Genomic DNA, 18,834 nt, shown 5'->3' with positions numbered 1-18,834 from the left:
ATAGCTATTTCTTTAGAACTCCATTTGTTCTATCGATTGAGTACAAGAAACTGCCCATTTACCGATTACAACTACCTAATAATGTGGTCAGAAATTTGCAATTTGGCCAATTTCACGAAAACTAAAAAATATGACAATTTCAAAATAAGGTCCAGAATGAACAATGCAGACATTCCTGGCTCTAAAATAACATTTTCTTTGTTCATCAGTCACGTCTCCAGGCCCCTCTGATATTACTCTTGCTTTCTATTTTGAATTTTTATTCAAACAAAAAATAGAAGACTTACTATTATGCAGACTACTGCAATACTGTAATAATTGTATAAATAACATCAACCCATTCATGACTGCATATTAGAATGGCTAGTTGGACATTTATTGGACAATGACGTCATTTGTTTACCCTTGAACATCGACAAAAATTGAATATTTCTGCCACTTTGAGCTCCATTTCAAGATCCTTTTCATAGTAAAACCAGTCAAAATCATTTCTGTTTCTATAATATGTTTTCCATTCTATCAAATGAGACCAAGAAACCAAGAATAGAACCATAAATACTATACGAAAATACACCTCAAGGTCGGCGTTTTAATCCAAAAACACAGTCGGAGTTTTTTTTTCTCATTATGCACTGTGTGCTGCAGGATTTTTTTATATGGTGCACACTGACCACACAGACCCATTCTCTCACATGTGGGCCTACCAGCTTTCTCCTGCTTGATTTGAAGCCACTAGAATTTTTGAGTATACAGTGGAACCTCAAAAATCGAACTGCTCCCAACACGACCAATTATGTAAGTGCATTTTTGTAAGTACTTTTATGAGTGTATTTTTGAGGGTCTGAAATGGACTAATCTAATTTACATTATTCCTGATGGGAATAAATTCATTCGGTAAAGGCACTCGAACAGCCTTCTGGACCGAAGAAAGTTCGATATTTGAGGTTCCACTGTATATACGTCAAACACATTGGCTCGTAAGACATATATATACAACCAGAACAGTCAAAGGGTTAAGTATATATAAATATTTTTTATTTTCAACATGGTGACTGTCTCCCACCGAGGTCGGTGATCCCATAAAGAAGAAACTAAAGTCTTTTTCTTTTTACAGTCAATAATTTATACTGGTTAGCCAGACTTGAGTCCTGGAGGTGGGATGTACAATATCTGCACTTTAAAGGAGGGGGTTCAGGATATTGGCAGTTTGGAGGACTTCTAAACTGTCATATGTGAATGTTACACAAATAACCCGCACATAAAAGAGAGAAGCTTACGACGACGTTTCGGTCCGACTTGGACCATTGACAAAGTCAATTTATATGTTATTTATATATTTATATGTTATTTATATGTGAGTGTCTCTGCAGACAGTGATATTGTATGACTGATGGTGAAGTTTAACGATAATGAAAGTTTTTATTTCTTCTTGGGTTTTTCTTTCTTTTGGGTCACCCGGCCTGGGTGGGAAACAGCCAACGTGTTAAAAAGAAAATTATACTGGAGAAAGTGTTACTAGTACCTTGCTGCCGGCATTTTAGTCGCCTCTTACAACACGCATGACTTACACAGGAAGATTCTGTTCAACTTCCTCATGGAGGATTAAGTATACAGTGGTACCTTGAGCTACAAACAGCTCCCACCTTGAACAGTTGTGTAAGTGTAGTTTTTAAGTGCTTTTGTCAGTGCATTTTTGTAAGTGCTTTTGTCAGTGTATTTTTGTAAGTGCTTTTGTAAGTGTATTTTTGGGGATCTGAAATGGATTAATCTAATTTTCATTATTCCTTATGGGAACAGATTCGTTTGGTATCGGCACTCGAACAGCCATCTGGAACTAATTAAGTTCATAACTCAGGGTACCACTGTATATATATTTGGCTTAACAATTGCTGGATGTGTTGACCACAGCAAAAACAACATAATGTAAATATTCCTTCACCAGAATTAATGTTATAAGTGTATTATCAAGTGATTGTCTTAGTTCTCCGAGCTGTCATCTTCACAGAATGTTTTAAATATTTTTTACAATGAACCTTCACAGCAAAAGACAAAAAATTATATGTATATAACAATGCGATATGTTAATGGTTGTTTTTTGTTCTAGATCATGTGGTGTTAACTCAGAGAAAGCAACAGTAGCAGCAGCAGATGTTCAGGTCACCTCCACAGCAGTCAAGCGCAAGCAGGAGGATGCACAGCCCATTGTCATTAAACGAAAGCGAGGTCGTCCACCACTGTACGACAGGTCTTCAACTCCTGCTGCTCCCACCCGTGCTCCCTCTCCTGCAGCAGCTCCTACACCTGCTCTACCACGACCACCAACTGCCACACAGCATCATGTTGAGCCTCCGCACCTTGTACTGCCAGAAGCTTCTCTCTCAAAATCAGCGAGAGTTCAGGTAAGTAGGTTTTTTACAAATAACATGCACATAGCAGAGCTTTTCTTTTGTAACACTGGCCGTCTCCTGCCACGGCAGGGTGACCCAAAAAAGAAATGCTTTCACCATCATTCACACTATCACTGTCTTGCCAGATGAGTGAAGATATAATAGTTTAGATGTCACTCCAAACAGCAAATATCCTAAACCCTTCCTTAACAGTACAGGCACTGTAGTTGCCACCTCCAGGACTCCTTTATAGTGCAGGCACTGTACATTACCACCTCCAGGACTCCTATATAGTGCAGGCACTCTATTTGCCACCTCAAGGACTCCTATATAGTGCAAGCACTGTACTTGCTACCTCCAGGACTCCTATATAATAGTGCAGGCACTCTATTTGCCACCTCAAGGACTCCTATATAGTGCAGGCACTGTACTGGTCACCTTATAGTGGATTATTTGTGTATTGTTCCAGTCACAGTATTGTGCTTTGTTATTCTTTAACCCTTTGACTGTTTTGGTCGTATATATACGTCTTACGAGCCACAGTGTTTGACGTATATACATGTATGCTCAAACATTCTAGCGGCTTCAAATCAAGCAGGAGAAAGCTGGTAGGCCCACATGTGAGAGAATTGGTCTGTGTGGTCAGTGTGCACCATATAAAAAAAATCCTGCAGCACACAGTGCATAATGAGAAAAAAAAGCTCCGACCGTTTTTTTTAATTAAAATGCTGACTTTGTGGTGTATTTTCATGTAGTATTTATGGTTATATTCTTGTTTTCTTGGTCTCATTTGATAGAATAGAAAACATATTATAGAAATAGGGTAATTTTGATTGGTTTTACTATGAAAAGAACCTTGAAATGGAGCTCAAAGTAGGGGAAATGTTTGATTTTTGCCCATGTTCAAAAGTAAACAAATGATGTCATTGTCCAATAAATGTCCAACTAGCCATTCTGATATGCAGTCATGAATATGTTGATATTATTTATACAATTATTACAGTAATGCAGTAGTCTGCATAACAGTAAATCTTCTATTTTTTGTTTGAATAAAAATTCAAAATAGAAAGCAAGAGTAATATCAGAGGGGCCTGGAGACGTGACTGATGAACAAAGAAAATGTTATTTTAGAGCCAGGAATGTCTGTGTTGTTCATTCTGGACCTTATTTTGAAATTGTAATTTTTTTAATTTGCATGAAATTGGCTAAATTGCCAATTTCTGACCACATTATTGGGTAGTTGAGATCAGTGAATGGGCAGTTTCTTGTACTCAGTCAATAGAACAAATGGAGTTCTAAAGAAATAGCTATGAGTTTGGTCGACTGGAACAACGGAATTAGCCGAAAATAGGGCTCAAAGTGGGCAAAATCGCCGATTTGTAAATATCACAGAGGTCGCTAACTTCGCGAGAGCGTAATTCCGTAAGTGTTCCATCAAATTTCATTTTTTAGGTGTCATTGCAATTGGGAAAAGATTCTCTATCATTTCATAAGATTTTTTTTTTTTTTTTTTTTTTTTTTTTACACCAGGAGACACCTCAGGATTTGGGGTTTCGACAGTCAAGGGGTAAATAAGGTTTTCTATGCACAATTCTCCATTTGTCTAATTTTGTCCTTACTGAAAAAAGTTTATAGCTTTCCAGGGAATAATATTGCTATCTTAAAATGTGTGTAGGTATAGAGGAGCTACGAAGACTATAGATTATATCTTTACAAAATAATTAGCAGTGTCTATATACCATGAATATCTTAAGACATCACTTTGTGATGTCAGTCTGCATCTGGCAAGACAGAGACTGAATGAATGATGGTGAGTGTGTTTCCTCTGTTTTGGGTCAGCCTTCCATGGTGGGAGACAGCCAGTGTGTTAAAAACATTACTTTGTGTCATTCTTTTTTAAAATAGCTGTTGTAGGTGATAAAATACAGTGGTACCTTGGCATACGAACACCTCCCAACTCGAACAATTATGCAAGTATATTTTTGGGGGTCTGAAACGTATTAATCTAATTTGCATTATTCCTTATGGGAACTGGCTCATTTGGTATCGGCACTCAAACAGTCTTCTGGATTGAATTAAGTTTATAACCCGAGGTACCACTGTATAGCCCTTGTTTTGAAGGGTTCTGACATTGGAAGGGTTAACGAGGACTGAATTATAAAGTCAAATATTTTTGGAGTTTGTTCAACTTTAAATTGGAAGTAAAGACAGAAATTGTTTCATGTAGATTACATTTAGGATGTTCTTACTTGTTACTTTAGACTATATTCTTACTTGTTACTTTAGACTATATTCTTACTTGTTACTTTAGACTATATTCTTACTTGTTACTTTAGACTATATTCTTACTTGTTACTTTAGACTATATTCTTACTTGTTACTTTAGACTATATTCTTACTTGTTACTTTAGACTATATTCTTACTTGTTACTTTAGACTATATTCTTACTTGTTACTTTAGACTATATTCTTACTTGTTACTTTAGACTATATTCTTACTTGTTACTTTAGACTATATTCTTACTTGTTACTTTAGACTATATTCTTACTTGTTACTTTAGACTATATTCTTACTTGTTACTTTAGACTATATTCTTACTTGTTACTTTAGACTATATTCTTACTTGTTACTTTAGACTATATTCTTACTTGTTACTTTAGACTATATTCTTACTTGTTACTTTAGACTATATTCTTACTTGTTACTTTAGACTATATTCTTACTTGTTACTTTAGACTATATTCTTACTTGTTACTTTAGACTATATTCTTACTTGTTACTTTAGACTATATTCTTACTTGTTACTTTAGACTATATTCTTACTTGTTACTTTAGACTATATTCTTACTTGTTACTTTAGACTATATTCTTACTTGTTACTTTAGACTATATTCTTACTTGTTACTTTAGACTATATTCTTACTTGTTACTTTAGACTATATTCTTACTTGTTACTTTAGACTATATTCTTACTTGTTACTTTAGACTATATTCTTACTTGTTACTTTAGACTATATTCTTACTTGTTACTTTAGACTATATTCTTACTTGTTACTTTAGACTATATTCTTACTTGTTACTTTAGACTATATTCTTACTTGTTACTTTAGACTATATTCTTACTTGTTACTTTAGACTATATTCTTACTTGTTACTTTAGACTATATTCTTACTTGTTACTTTAGACTATATTCTTACTTAGCTTGATACAACGACACTTATGAATGGTGCATTATTTTGTATATCTATCTCAAATGTTTATGTCAAATGTTTTAGATTCCAGGAGAAGTGTCTCACGATGTTCCTCCGCCACTACTGGTGGTAGAGAACGACTACCGCATTGGCAGCCGTGCGGGTGTTGGCACTCCTAACCTGCACCGGGTGAGCCGAACGCAGCTCAACGTAGTGAGCTGGGTGGTGTACCTCACTTCCCATGTGACCACAGCCACCGCTACATCCACCACCGCTGCATTCACCTGCCACGACAAGACACTACATATACTGGATATTACGACAGGTATTACAAAGATTTATGGAGAGAAACCAACATTTTGTACCATGCTGCTGTGTTCAATGTATGGGAGATGTGCGAGAGGCAGTAAGATAGACTCCAAAAAGTGAGAAGCTATAGATAAAGTGTCTGGTACTGTTTGTCATAGATACCATCTTCCCTGACCCTTGTTGGGTTGCATAGTACCTTATCAAACCCTTGTCTCACTCGCAAAGTACCATTTTATTTTTTATAATCATAATTAGGATTGTATTCATCTTTCATGTAGCTACCATAATTCTTTTAATAACTTGGCCATCTTCCATCAGAGTACCGCAAGTCAAACATTTATAATCACACAGTGAATCATTCAGTTTTTGTACATCTCTTACCAAAAATGTACAAAAACTACCATCTTGATCCTTCACATAGTAACAGCCTCACCCATCCTTCACATAGTAACAGCCTCACCCATCCTTCACATAGTAACAGCCTCACCCATCCTTCACATAGTAACAGCCTCACCCATCCTTCACATAGTAACAGCCTCACCCATCCTTCACATAGTAACAGCCTCACCCATCCTTCACATAGTAACAGCCTCACCCATCCTTCACATAGTAACAGCCTCACCCATCCTTCACATAGTAACAGCCTCACCCATCCTTCACATAGTAACAGCCTCACCCATCCTTCACATAGTAACAGCCCCACCCATCCTTCACATAGTAACAGCCTCACCCATCCTTCACATAGTAGCAGCCCCACCCATCCTTCACATAGTAACAGCCTCACCCATCCTTCACATAGTAGCAGCCCCACCCATCCTTCACATAGTAGCAGCCCCACCCATCCTTCACATAGTAGCAGCCCCACCCATCCTTCACATAGTAACAGCCTCACCCATCCTTCACATAGTAACAGCCTCACCCATCCTTCACATAGTAGCAGCCCCACCCATCCTTCACATAGTAACAGCCTCACCCATCCTTCACATAGTAGCAGCCCCACCCATCCTTCACATAGTAGCAGCCCCACCCATCCTTCACATAGTAGCAGCCCCACCCATCCTTCACATAGTAACAGCCTCACCCATCCTTCACATAGTAACAGCCTCACCCATCCTTCACATAGTAACAGCCCCACCCATCCTTCACATAGTAACAGCCTCACCCATCCTTCACATAGTAACAGCCCCACCCATCCTTCACATAGTAACAGCCCCACCCATCCTTCACATAGTAACAGCCCCACCCATCCTTCACATAGTAACAGCCCCACCCATCCTTCACATAGTAACAGCCCCACCCATCCTTCACATAGTAACAGCCCCACCCATCCTTCACATAGTAACAGCCCCACCCATCCTTCACATAGTAACAGCCCCACCCATCCTTCACATAGTAACAGCCCCACCCATCCTTCACATAGTAACAGCCTCACCCATCCTTCACATAGTAACAGCCCCACCCATCCTTCACATAGTAACAGCCCCACCCATCCTTCACATAGTAACAGCCTCACCCATCCTTCACATAGTAACAGCCCCACCCATCCTTCACATAGTAACAGCCCCACCCATCCTTCACATAGTAACAGCCCCACCCATCCTTCACATAGTAACATCCCCACCCATCCTTCACATAGTAACAGCCTCACCCATCCTTCACATAGTAACAGCCTCACCCATCCTTCACATAGTAACAGCCCCACCCATCCTTCACATAGTAACAGCCTCACCCATCCTTCACATAGTAACAGCCTCACCCATCCTTCACATAGTAACAGCCCCACCCATCCTTCACATAGTAACAGCCTCACCCATCCTTCACATAGTAACAGCCTCACCCATCCTTCACATAGTAACAGCCTCACCCATCCTTCACATAGTAACAGCCCCACCCATCCTTCACATAGTAACATCCCCACCCATCCTTCACATAGTAACAGCCTCACCCATCCTTCACATAGTAACAGCCTCACCCATCCTTCACATAGTAACAGCCTCACCCATCCTTCACATAGTAACAGCCCCACCCATCCTTCACATAGTAACATCCCCACCCATCCTTCACATAGTAACAGCCTCACCCATCCTTCACATAGTAACAGCCTCACCCATCCTTCACATAGTAACAGCCTCACCCATCCTTCACATAGTAACAGCCTCACCCATCCTTCACATAGTAACAGCCTCACCCATCCTTCACATAGTAACAGCCTCACCCATCCTTCACATAGTAACAGCCCCACCCATCCTTCACATAGTAACAGCCTCACCCATCCTTCACATAGTAACAGCCTCACCCATCCTTCACATAGTAACAGCCTCACCCATCCTTCACATAGTAACAGCCTCACCCATCCTTCACATAGTAACAGCCCCACCCATCCTTCACATAGTAACAGCCTCACCCATCCTTCACATAGTAGCAGCCCCACCCATCCTTCACATAGTAACAGCCTCACCCATCCTTCACATAGTAGCAGCCCCACCCATCCTTCACATAGTAGCAGCCCCACCCATCCTTCACATAGTAGCAGCCCCACCCATCCTTCACATAGTAACAGCCTCACCCATCCTTCACATAGTAACAGCCTCACCCATCCTTCACATAGTAGCAGCCCCACCCATCCTTCACATAGTAACAGCCTCACCCATCCTTCACATAGTAGCAGCCCCACCCATCCTTCACATAGTAGCAGCCCCACCCATCCTTCACATAGTAGCAGCCCCACCCATCCTTCACATAGTAACAGCCTCACCCATCCTTCACATAGTAACAGCCTCACCCATCCTTCACATAGTAACAGCCCCACCCATCCTTCACATAGTAATAGCCTCACCCATCCTTCACATAGTAACAGCCCCACCCATCCTTCACATAGTAACAGCCCCACCCATCCTTCACATAGTAACAGCCCCACCCATCCTTCACATAGTAACAGCCCCACCCATCCTTCACATAGTAACAGCCCCACCCATCCTTCACATAGTAACAGCCCCACCCATCCTTCACATAGTAACAGCCCCACCCATCCTTCACATAGTAACAGCCCCACCCATCCTTCACATAGTAACAGCCCACCCATCCTTCACATAGTAACCCATAGTAACAGCCCCACCCATCCTTCACATAGTAACAGCCCCACCCATCCTTCACATAGTAACAGCCCCCACCCATCCTTCACATAGTAACAGCCTCACCCATCCTTCACATAGTAACAGCCCCCCATCCTTCACATAGTAACAGCCCCACCCATTCCTTCACATAGTAACAGCCCCCCATCCCATCCTTCACATAGTAACAGCCTCACCCATCCTTCACATAGTAACAGCCTCACCCATCCTTCACATAGTAACAGCCTCACCCATCCTTCACATAGTAACAGCCTCACCCATCCTTCACATAGTAACAGCCCCACACCCATCCTTCACATAGTAACAGCCCCACCCATCCTTCACATAGTAACAGCCTCACCCATCCTTCACATAGTAACAGCCTCACCCATCCCACATAGTAACAGCTTCCTTCACATAGTAACAGCCTCACCCATCCTTCACATAGTAACAGCCCCCCATCCTTCACATAGTAACAGCCCCACCCATCCTTCACATAGTAACAGCCTCACCCATCCTTCACATAGTAACAGCCTCACCCATCCTTCACATAGTAACAGCCTCACCCATCCTTCACATAGTAACAGCCTCACCCATCCTTCACATAGTAACAGCCCCACCCATCCTTCACATAGTAACAGCCTCACCCATCCTTCACATAGTAACAGCCCCACCCATCCTTCACATAGTAACAGCCTCACCCATCCTTCACATAGTAACAGCCTCACCCATCCTTCACATAGTAACAGTAACCCCACCCATCCTTCACATAGTAACAGCCTCACCCATCCTTCACATAGTAACAGCCTCACCCATCCTTCACATAGTAACAGCCCCCCATCCTTCATCCTCCTTCACATAGTAACAGCCTCACCCATCCTTCACATAGTAACAGCCCCACCCATCCTTCACATAGTAACAGCCCCACCCATCCTTCACATAGTAACAGCCTCACCCATCCTTCACATAGTAACAGCCTCACCCATCCTTCACATAGTAACAGCCTCACCCATCCTTCACATAGTAACAGCCTCACCCATCCTTCACATAGTAACAGCCCCACCCATCCTTCACATAGTAACAGCCTCACCCATCCTTCACATAGTAACAGCCCCACCCATCCTTCACATAGTAACAGCCTCACCCATCCTTCACATAGTAACAGCCTCACCCATCCTTCACATAGTAACAGCCCCACCCATCCTTCACATAGTAACAGCCTCACCCATCCTTCACATAGTAACAGCCTCACCCATCCTTCACATAGTAACAGCCCCACCCATCCTTCACATAGTAACAGCCTCACCCATCCTTCACATAGTAACAGCCCCACCCATCCTTCACATAGTAACAGCCTCACCCATCCTTCACATAGTAACAGCCCCACCCATCCTTCACATAGTAACAGCCCCACCCATCCTTCACATAGTAACAGCCTCACCCATCCTTCACATAGTAACAGCCTCACCCATCCTTCACATAGTAACAGCCCCACCCATCCTTCACATAGTAACAGCCTCACCCATCCTTCACATAGTAACAGCCTCACCCATCCTTCACATAGTACCAGCCCCACCCATCCTTCACATAGTAACAGCCTCACCCATCCTTCACATAGTAACAGCCTCACCCATCCTTCACATAGTAACAGCCTCACCCATCCTTCACATAGTAACAGCCTCACCCATCCTTCACATAGTACCAGCCCCACCCATCCTTCACATAGTAACAGCCTCACCCATCCTTCACATAGTAACAGCCTCACCCATCCTTCACATAGTAACAGCCTCACCCATCCTTCACATAGTAACAGCCTCACCCATCCTTCACATAGTAACAGCCCCACCCATCCTTCACATAGTAACAGCCTCACCCATCCTTCACATAGTAACATCCCCACCCATCCTTCACATAGTAACAGCCCCACCCATCCTTCACATAGTAACAGCCTCACCCATCCTTCACATAGTAACAGCCCCACCCATCCTTCACATAGTAACAGCCTCACCCATCTTTCACATAGTAACAGCCCCACCCATCCTTCACATAGTAACAGCCTCATCCATCCTTCACATAGTAACATCCCCACCCATCCTTCACATAGTAACAGCCTCACCCATCCTTCACATAGTAACTGCCCACCCATCCTTCACATAGTAACAGCCCCACCCATCCTTCACATAGTAACAGCCCCACCCATCCTTCACATAGTAACATCCCCACCCATCCTTCACATAGTAACAGCCTCACCCATCCTTCACATAGTAACAGCCCCACCCATCCTTCACATAGTAACAGCCCCACCCATCCTTCACATAGTAACAGCCTCACCCATCCTTCACATAGTAACAGCCCCACCCATCCTTCACATAGTAACAGCCCCACCCATCCTTCACATAGTAACATCCCCACCCATCCTTCACATAGTAACAGCCCCACCCATCCTTCACATAGTAACAGCCCCACCCATCCTTCACATAGTAACAGCCTCACCCATCCTTCACATAGTAACAGCCCCACCCATCCTTCACATAGTAACAGCCTCACCCATCCTTCACATAGTAACAGCCCCACCCATCCTTCACATAGTAACAGCCCCACCCATCCTTCACATAGTAACAGCCTCACCCATCCTTCACATAGTAACAGCCTCACCCATCCTTCACATAGTAACAGCCCCACCCATCCTTCACATAGTAACAGCCTCACTCATCCTTCACATAGTAACAGCCTCACCCATCCTTCACATAGTAACAGCCTCACCCATCCTTCACATAGTAACAGCCTCACCCATCCTTCACATAGTAACATCCCCACCCATCCTTCAGATGGTAACATCCCCACCCATCCTTCAGATGGTAACATCCCCACCCATCCTTCAGATGGTAACATCCCCACCCATCCTTCAGATGGTAACAGCCCCACCCATCCTTCACATAGTAGCAGCCCCACCCATCCTTCACATAGTAACAGCCTCACCCATCCTTCACATAGTAGCAGCCCCACCCATCCTTCACATAGTAACAGCCCCACCCATCCTTCACATAGTAACAGCCTCACCCATCCTTCAGATGGTAACATCCCCACCCATCCTTCAGATGGTAACATCCCCACCCATCCTTCAGATGGTAACATCCTCACCCATCCTTCAGATGGTAACATCCTCACCCATCCTTCAGGACACACATGCACTATTTTTCCCCAAGTCTTAGATTATGTAATACCTTTGAAGAATTTCGAGAGTATATCTACTCTCCGAGCCCGGCCATGGGCCTGGCTCATCTGGTGCTCGCCTGGTCAACCAGGCTGTTGCTGCTGGAGGCCCACTGCCCCACATATCCATCACAGCCTGGTTGACCTGGTGAAGATACTTGTCCAGTTTCCTCTTGAAGGCTTCAACACTTGTTCCAGCAGTGTTTCTGATATCTTCTGGTAAGATGTTGAAAAGTCTGGAACCCCGGATGTTGATACAGTGTTCCCTTATTGTCCCCACCGCACCCCTGCTCCTCACTGGGTTTATTTTACACTTCCTCCCATATCTCTCACTCCAGTATGTTGTTATGGCAGTGTGCAGATTTGAGACCAAGCCCTCGAGTACCTTCCAGGTATATATTATCGTGTACCTCTCTCTCCTCCGCTCCAATGAGTACATGTTCAAGACTTGCAGGAGTTCCCAGTAGTTTAGGTGCTTTACTAGCTCAGTGTGAGCCATTTTCTGTGAAATGCACTAAGTAATGGGGTTCAAGTCTAGGGGGACTTACTGACCAGTCATCAAAGGAAGATACCTCACCGTCATGAAGTCATAAAAATAATTACAACACATTGTGTGAAAGATTTGGGAAACTGATTACACAGCAGTTCTAGGTAGGTTACTGCAGTGAACATTAGCTGACTTGTACACACATTGAGATACTTGGTATATAAGAGATGCACTCCATGTACACAGTGCTTGTCATTACAGTACATTTGGTAGAAGACTTCAACATCCAGTGTCCAAAGTATCACCTTACCCTGGTAGGACTTTGGGTGAGAGAAAAAGTTATGGTGTCCTGGCAACTTGTTGGTCAGTCTCAGGATTCTCAAAGTGTCTGCATCCTAAGTGTCTTCCAGGCTTGTATGGTGGACAGTTTTGTATGGATGGTGTCCCTGTTCCATGCAGTCTTGAGGGCCAAGTCTGTCAGATATTTTTGGCTGTCTGTGAATTAATATGGCAAGACTGTCACTGACATGACAGTTGTTCAGACCATTGGATTACATATGACAGGACATCAATTGAAGGTAATAATAGAAGCTGTTGATGAGGACCTGGCTGTGTTGGTTCCTTGAGAATAATGTTGTTGAAAAAAAAAACCATACCATGGGGGGAGTTAGAACCCACGATCAGAGAGTCATAAAACTCCAGACCAACGTGCTAGCCACTAGCCAGTGGCTAACGCGTCGGTCTGGAGTTTTATGACTGATCGCAGGTTCTAACCCCACCTATGGTATGGTTTGTTAGCAATTGTGTCATTACGATTTCGTGAGTAATAATATTGATGACCTGCCCACACACAGAGCCCGTCAAGGAAAGCCTAGAAAAATAACGCCACTGATGTTAACTGCAGTAACCTAACTAGAATTGCTGTGTAATCAGTTTCCTAAATTGTTCACATAATGTGGTGTAATTATTTTTATGACTTCATGACTGAGGTATCTTCCTTTGATGACTGCTCATTAAGTCCCCCTAGACTTGAACCCCACTGAGAACCTGTTGCTGAGAATTATATGTCTGCTAGAGAAAGGATATCAGCCCACTCACAGCTGTAGGATGTCATCCATGAGTTGTAGGGAAGTTTACCCCACTAAACCTTGAAGAGTGTGTTAATCACTTCCTAGATAGGTGTCCTAGAGCACAAGGGACAACCATGGTTTAAGTCAGGGCTGGTATACAGGTGCTTCTTGACTTACCACAGAGTTACATTCCAACGAACCCATTGTATGTCAAAAATATCACAAGTCAAATATGAATATATGATAAATAATTAAGTAATTACTGTAAATAACAGTATTGAAAAGTAGATAAATGAATTCAAGTTAGGAACTTGCCGCCGCCTTCTTCTTTCAACAAACTGGCCGTATCCCACCAAAACAGGGTGGCCCAAAAAGAAAAACAAAAGTTTCTCTTTTTATTTTTAGTAAGATATACAAGAGAAGGGGTTACTAGCCACTTGCTCCTGGCATTTTAGTCGTCTCTTACGACATGCATGGCTTACGGAGGAAGAATTCTGTTCCACTTCCCCAGGGAGAACTTGCCGCCTTCGTGCAGTTTTCATCTCCAAAGTAATTACCTTTGTACCATTGTAAAGCTGAAATGTTACAAGTGGAACCAGTAAGCTGAGCAGATATACTTCAACGATCAGTGTTGTACATTGAGAGATAAAACCACTTGGTATACATACTGTACAGTACATTGAGAGATAAAACCACTTGGTATACATACTGTACAGTACATTGAGAGATAAAACCACTTGGTATACATACTGTACAGTACATTGAGAGATAAAACCACTTGGTATACATACTGTACAGTACATTGAGAGATAAAACCACTTGGTATACATACTGTACAGTACATTGAGAGATAAACACCACTTTGTATGCATACTCTGAGTTACTTGTTTCTCAATATTTATATTTTTGTGTATGTATACTGTAAGTGATTATTGCATTTCTTTTCTGTAAATCTGTAGTGGAGGGCAGGCGGGGTAGAGGTTGGAGGGAGGGGGTAAAGGAGGTTTTGTGTGCGAGAAGGGAGGGGGTAAAGGAGGTTTTGTGTGCGAGGGGCTTGGACTTCCAGCAAGCATGCGTGAGTGTTTTAGATAAGAGCGAGTGGAGACAAATGATTTTTAGGACTTGATATGCTGTTGGAGTGTGAACAAGATAGCATTTATGAAGGGATTCAGGGAAACAGGTTAGCAGGACTTGAGTCTTGGAGGTGGGAAGTACAGTGTCTGCACTCTGAAGGAGGGGTGTTAATGTTGCAGTTTTATAGCTGTAGTGTAAGTGCACCTCTGGCAAGACAGTGATGGAGTGAATGATGAAAGCTTTTCTTTTTTGGGCCACCCTGCCTTGGTGGGAGACAGCTGATGTGTTAATAAAAAAATAATAATACTTTGACACTGTTAATTACAGGCGAGATGCTGTTACCTCCACTTCAGCTTCAGGGTCGAGCCTCCCAGTTGTTTGTCCAGGAAAGTACCATTATGGTCTTAACTACTGATGCTACACTAACAATTTGGGATTTTAAAAAAAGGAAGAGAATCCTATCTGAGTCTGTGAGACATTTAGGTAAGATTTATTGTTAAACTTTTCTTTAGCTGCAACTATGAAATGGCTTTAACCCTTAAACTGTCCAAACATAAAGTTACGTTTAAATGCGTAGCGCTCCAGTCATATAGTTGCCTAGACATGAGAGAATGAGTCTGTGCGCAGTACGACAAAATTCGGGGATACTGTAAAAAATGTGCTCTTCATTTTAAACAAAAAAACAATTGTTTTTTTGTTTTATTCAAAAATATTCAGAGTGGTACACACATGAAAGTTGATCTACGTTTGGACAGGTTAAGGGCTAATAGTGGGGTATTTATTGTAAGAAAGTAGCAGGATAGTAAAGTAGAGTGCCTGCACTCTGAACGAGAGGTTTGAGCTATTTACTGTTTAGAGTGAGATCTAAACTTTCATATCTGTGTGCCTCTGGCAGGACACTGATAGTGTGAATGATGGAAAAAGTGTTTCTTTTTTTTGAGGCCTGCTCTCAGACCTGGCCGCAGGGGCGTTAACCCCCGAAACCCTCTCCAGGTATACTCCAGGTATACCCTGCCTCAGTGGGAGGCGACCAATGTGTTGACAAGACAAAAGTGCATATTATTGCCGATGTGTCAGTGTGTGCTTCAAGCAGCACTAAGCATCAACACCTCGAAAAGATTTACCATATTTCGCAGCTTGTAAGATGCGGCTTATAAGACTTATTTTAATCTCAATGGCTTGCCACCGGACGTAACTGGGAGAGCTACAGCCCACCACACACCCTAAACTTATAGCTCTCATCACTGACCTTCAGTTTATAGGATGCAGGCTGGTTTTTGGAGACATTTTATGGAATAAAAATTCGTCTAATAAGCCGCAAGATACAGCACATAGGAGATACTCACGAAGATACTCACAAAGTCTCCTGAAAAAGCACTGTTAGAGATTTTGTTAACATGGTGGCCGCATCTCACCTTGGCAGGTGACCTGATAATAAAGAAAGGAAAGTTTTTCTTTATTTCACATTTAGTATACAGAAGAAGGGGTTACTAGCACCTTACTCCTGGCATTTTAGTTGCCTCTTGCAACACACAACTTACACAGGAAGGATTCTAACCCACTTCCCCATGGGGTTATACTTTTTTTTTTTTAATGTATTGGCTGTTTCCCACTGAGGCAGAGTGACCCAAAAAGGAAGAAACACTTTCATCATCACTCACTCCATCACTATATTATTATTATTATTATTATTATTATTATTATTATTATTATTATTATTATTATTATTACTGTAGTGTTATTATTATTATTACTGTATTATTATTATTATTATTATTATTATTATTATTATTATTATTCTTCTTTCTTTCTTTCAACACACCGGCCGTATCCCACCGAGGCGGGGTGGCCCAAAAGGAAAAACGAAAGTTTCTCCTTTTACATTTAGTAATATATACAGGAGAAGAGGTTACTAGCCCCTTGCTCCCGGCATTTTAGTTGCCTCTTACAACACGCATGGCTTACGGAGGAAGAATTCTGTTCCACTTCCCCATGGAGATAAGAGGAAATAAACAAGAATAAGAACTAGAAAGAAAATAGAAGAAAACCCAGAGGGGTGTGTATATATGTGCTTGTACATGTATGTGTAGTGTGACCTAAGTGTAAGTAGAAGTAGCAAGACGTACCTGAAATCTTGCATGTTCATGAGACAGAAAAAAGGACACCAGCAATCCTACCATCATGTAAAACAATTACAGGCTTTCGTTTTACACTCACTTGGCAGGACGGTAGTACCTCCCTGGGCGGTTGCTGTCTACCAACCTACTACCTATAATTATTATTATTATTATTATTATTATTATTATTATTATGTGAATGCCCTGGGCATTGAAACATTAAAATCTGCGGTAAAATTGAGTTTTCTTGTTTGACAGTTGAAGGTCGTAACGGAGGAGTGAAGTGCGTGCAGCTGACTGCAGAAGGCACTCCAGTTTTGTTACTGACCTCTGGAGAAGCATTCACCAGATGTCAGGAGCTGGAGGCCTGGTTGTTGCTCGGTGATGTTGCCAGTGTTCGTTGTTTAGTACAACCAGAGTACACAATGTTACCACTCTGTCATCCCACTGACAACTGCTCTAGGCCTCTGGCCAGCCTACTCCACCAGACTGCTGCATAGTACGTACATCACTCTCAACATTTATTTTTTATAAACACAGCGGTCATTTCCCACCAAGGCACAGCAACCCAAAAAAGAATTAACAGTGTCATCATCATTTACTCCACCACTGTCTTGCCAGAGATGTGCCGACACTACAGTTATAAAACTGTTACTCCACCACTGTCTTGCCAGAGATGTGCCGACACTACAGTTATAAAACTGCAACATATCTGTGGAAAATATATAGTATATTTTCCCAAAATAGTGTATTTGTATGTAAATTAATAAAATATTTTATTTAATAAAAATTATATTATAAAAAATGGGAAGCTTGGCACCTGCACTGACGAGCAGAGAGCCGCCATTGTGTTTTTGAATGAGCCAAGAAAACGTTAGTGAAAATAAGAAGAATTTTCGTCGCTCTAGACTCTAGAGGTTATATTGGGCTTAAGACTCTCAAATAGGAGCCGAAATTGTTGGATGTGCATTTCTGCATAATTTGAGCATTAAACCGATGTACTGGACAGCTCCAGGAACCTCAGATAGGCTTTCTAAATTATGTTTGTAATTCTGGCCAGTATTATCATCATAAATTTAGTTAGAGGGAGGTTTTTGAGTATTATACACAGTAATCTCCAGACTAATTGGTGAGTGTTATGATTATAAATTCTCCTGTTTTATAAATGTGCATATGTAATCATTTATTAATTTTAATATACAGTCCACAAATTTCTATTAATTTTACCAGAATTCCTGGTGTGTATGTACATTTCATATGAAATTAATATAGGTCTAGAGCAACTTGTGGAGAGACAGTGGTAGGTATCGAAGGGGGACATTTTTGCGACCTAGGTGTCCTAAAAATTCCTACGTGTCTCTGCAACTTTGATAAATAATAATTATTTTTGTTACCATTTACTTGTATGTATGTAATGAGATTCATCCAGGTAAATGTAATTTTCCATAATATCAACACCCATCCTTCAGAGAGCAGACACTGCACATTCTACCTCCAGGACTCAAGTTCAGCTAACTGGTTTCCCTGAATCCCTTAATAAATGTCACTGCATTGACACTCCAACAGCACATTGTCATAAAAATCATTCGTCTCCACTCACTCCTATCCTGCCTCAACATATCTCTCCTTATTATCTTTTTTGTTTCTTTTTATATTTATCATGTGTGAAGTGTGATGTTAGTGCACTTCTGGCAAGACAGTAACTGAGAGAATAATAATAAATGTCTTTCCTTTTTTGGGTCACCTGCCTTGGCGAGAGATGGGCATGAAGGATAAAAAAAACTATATTCTGTTTCTTATTTTCCCTTGAAAATGTGGCCAGTTTGGTATAATTATTATTGTGCAATCTGATATATTAACCCTTTGACTGTTTC

The 18,834-nt window shown here is 41.7% G+C and overlaps 1 protein-coding gene across 1 annotated transcript in view; it reads left to right on the top strand.

Annotated features, from left to right (window-relative positions):
* The window catches only part of Hira (histone cell cycle regulator-like protein), a 60,758-nt gene that overhangs the window by 29,544 nt on the left and 12,380 nt on the right, over nucleotides 1-18,834 (top strand). Inside the window, exons 12-15 of the mRNA XM_053794567.2 lie at nucleotides 2,105-2,399; nucleotides 5,665-5,905; nucleotides 15,171-15,326; nucleotides 17,219-17,459. Of these exons, the coding sequence (XP_053650542.1) occupies nucleotides 2,105-2,399; nucleotides 5,665-5,905; nucleotides 15,171-15,326; nucleotides 17,219-17,459 (933 nt within the window). The remainder of the gene's footprint in view (nucleotides 1-2,104; nucleotides 2,400-5,664; nucleotides 5,906-15,170; nucleotides 15,327-17,218; nucleotides 17,460-18,834) is intronic.

This window comes from Cherax quadricarinatus, unplaced genomic scaffold (assembly GCF_038502225.1).
Source record: "Cherax quadricarinatus isolate ZL_2023a unplaced genomic scaffold, ASM3850222v1 Contig58, whole genome shotgun sequence".
Taxonomy (NCBI): domain Eukaryota; kingdom Metazoa; phylum Arthropoda; class Malacostraca; order Decapoda; family Parastacidae; genus Cherax; species Cherax quadricarinatus.
Note: the sequence above shows the minus strand (reverse complement) of the source record. Positions and strands in the feature narration are given on the sequence as shown.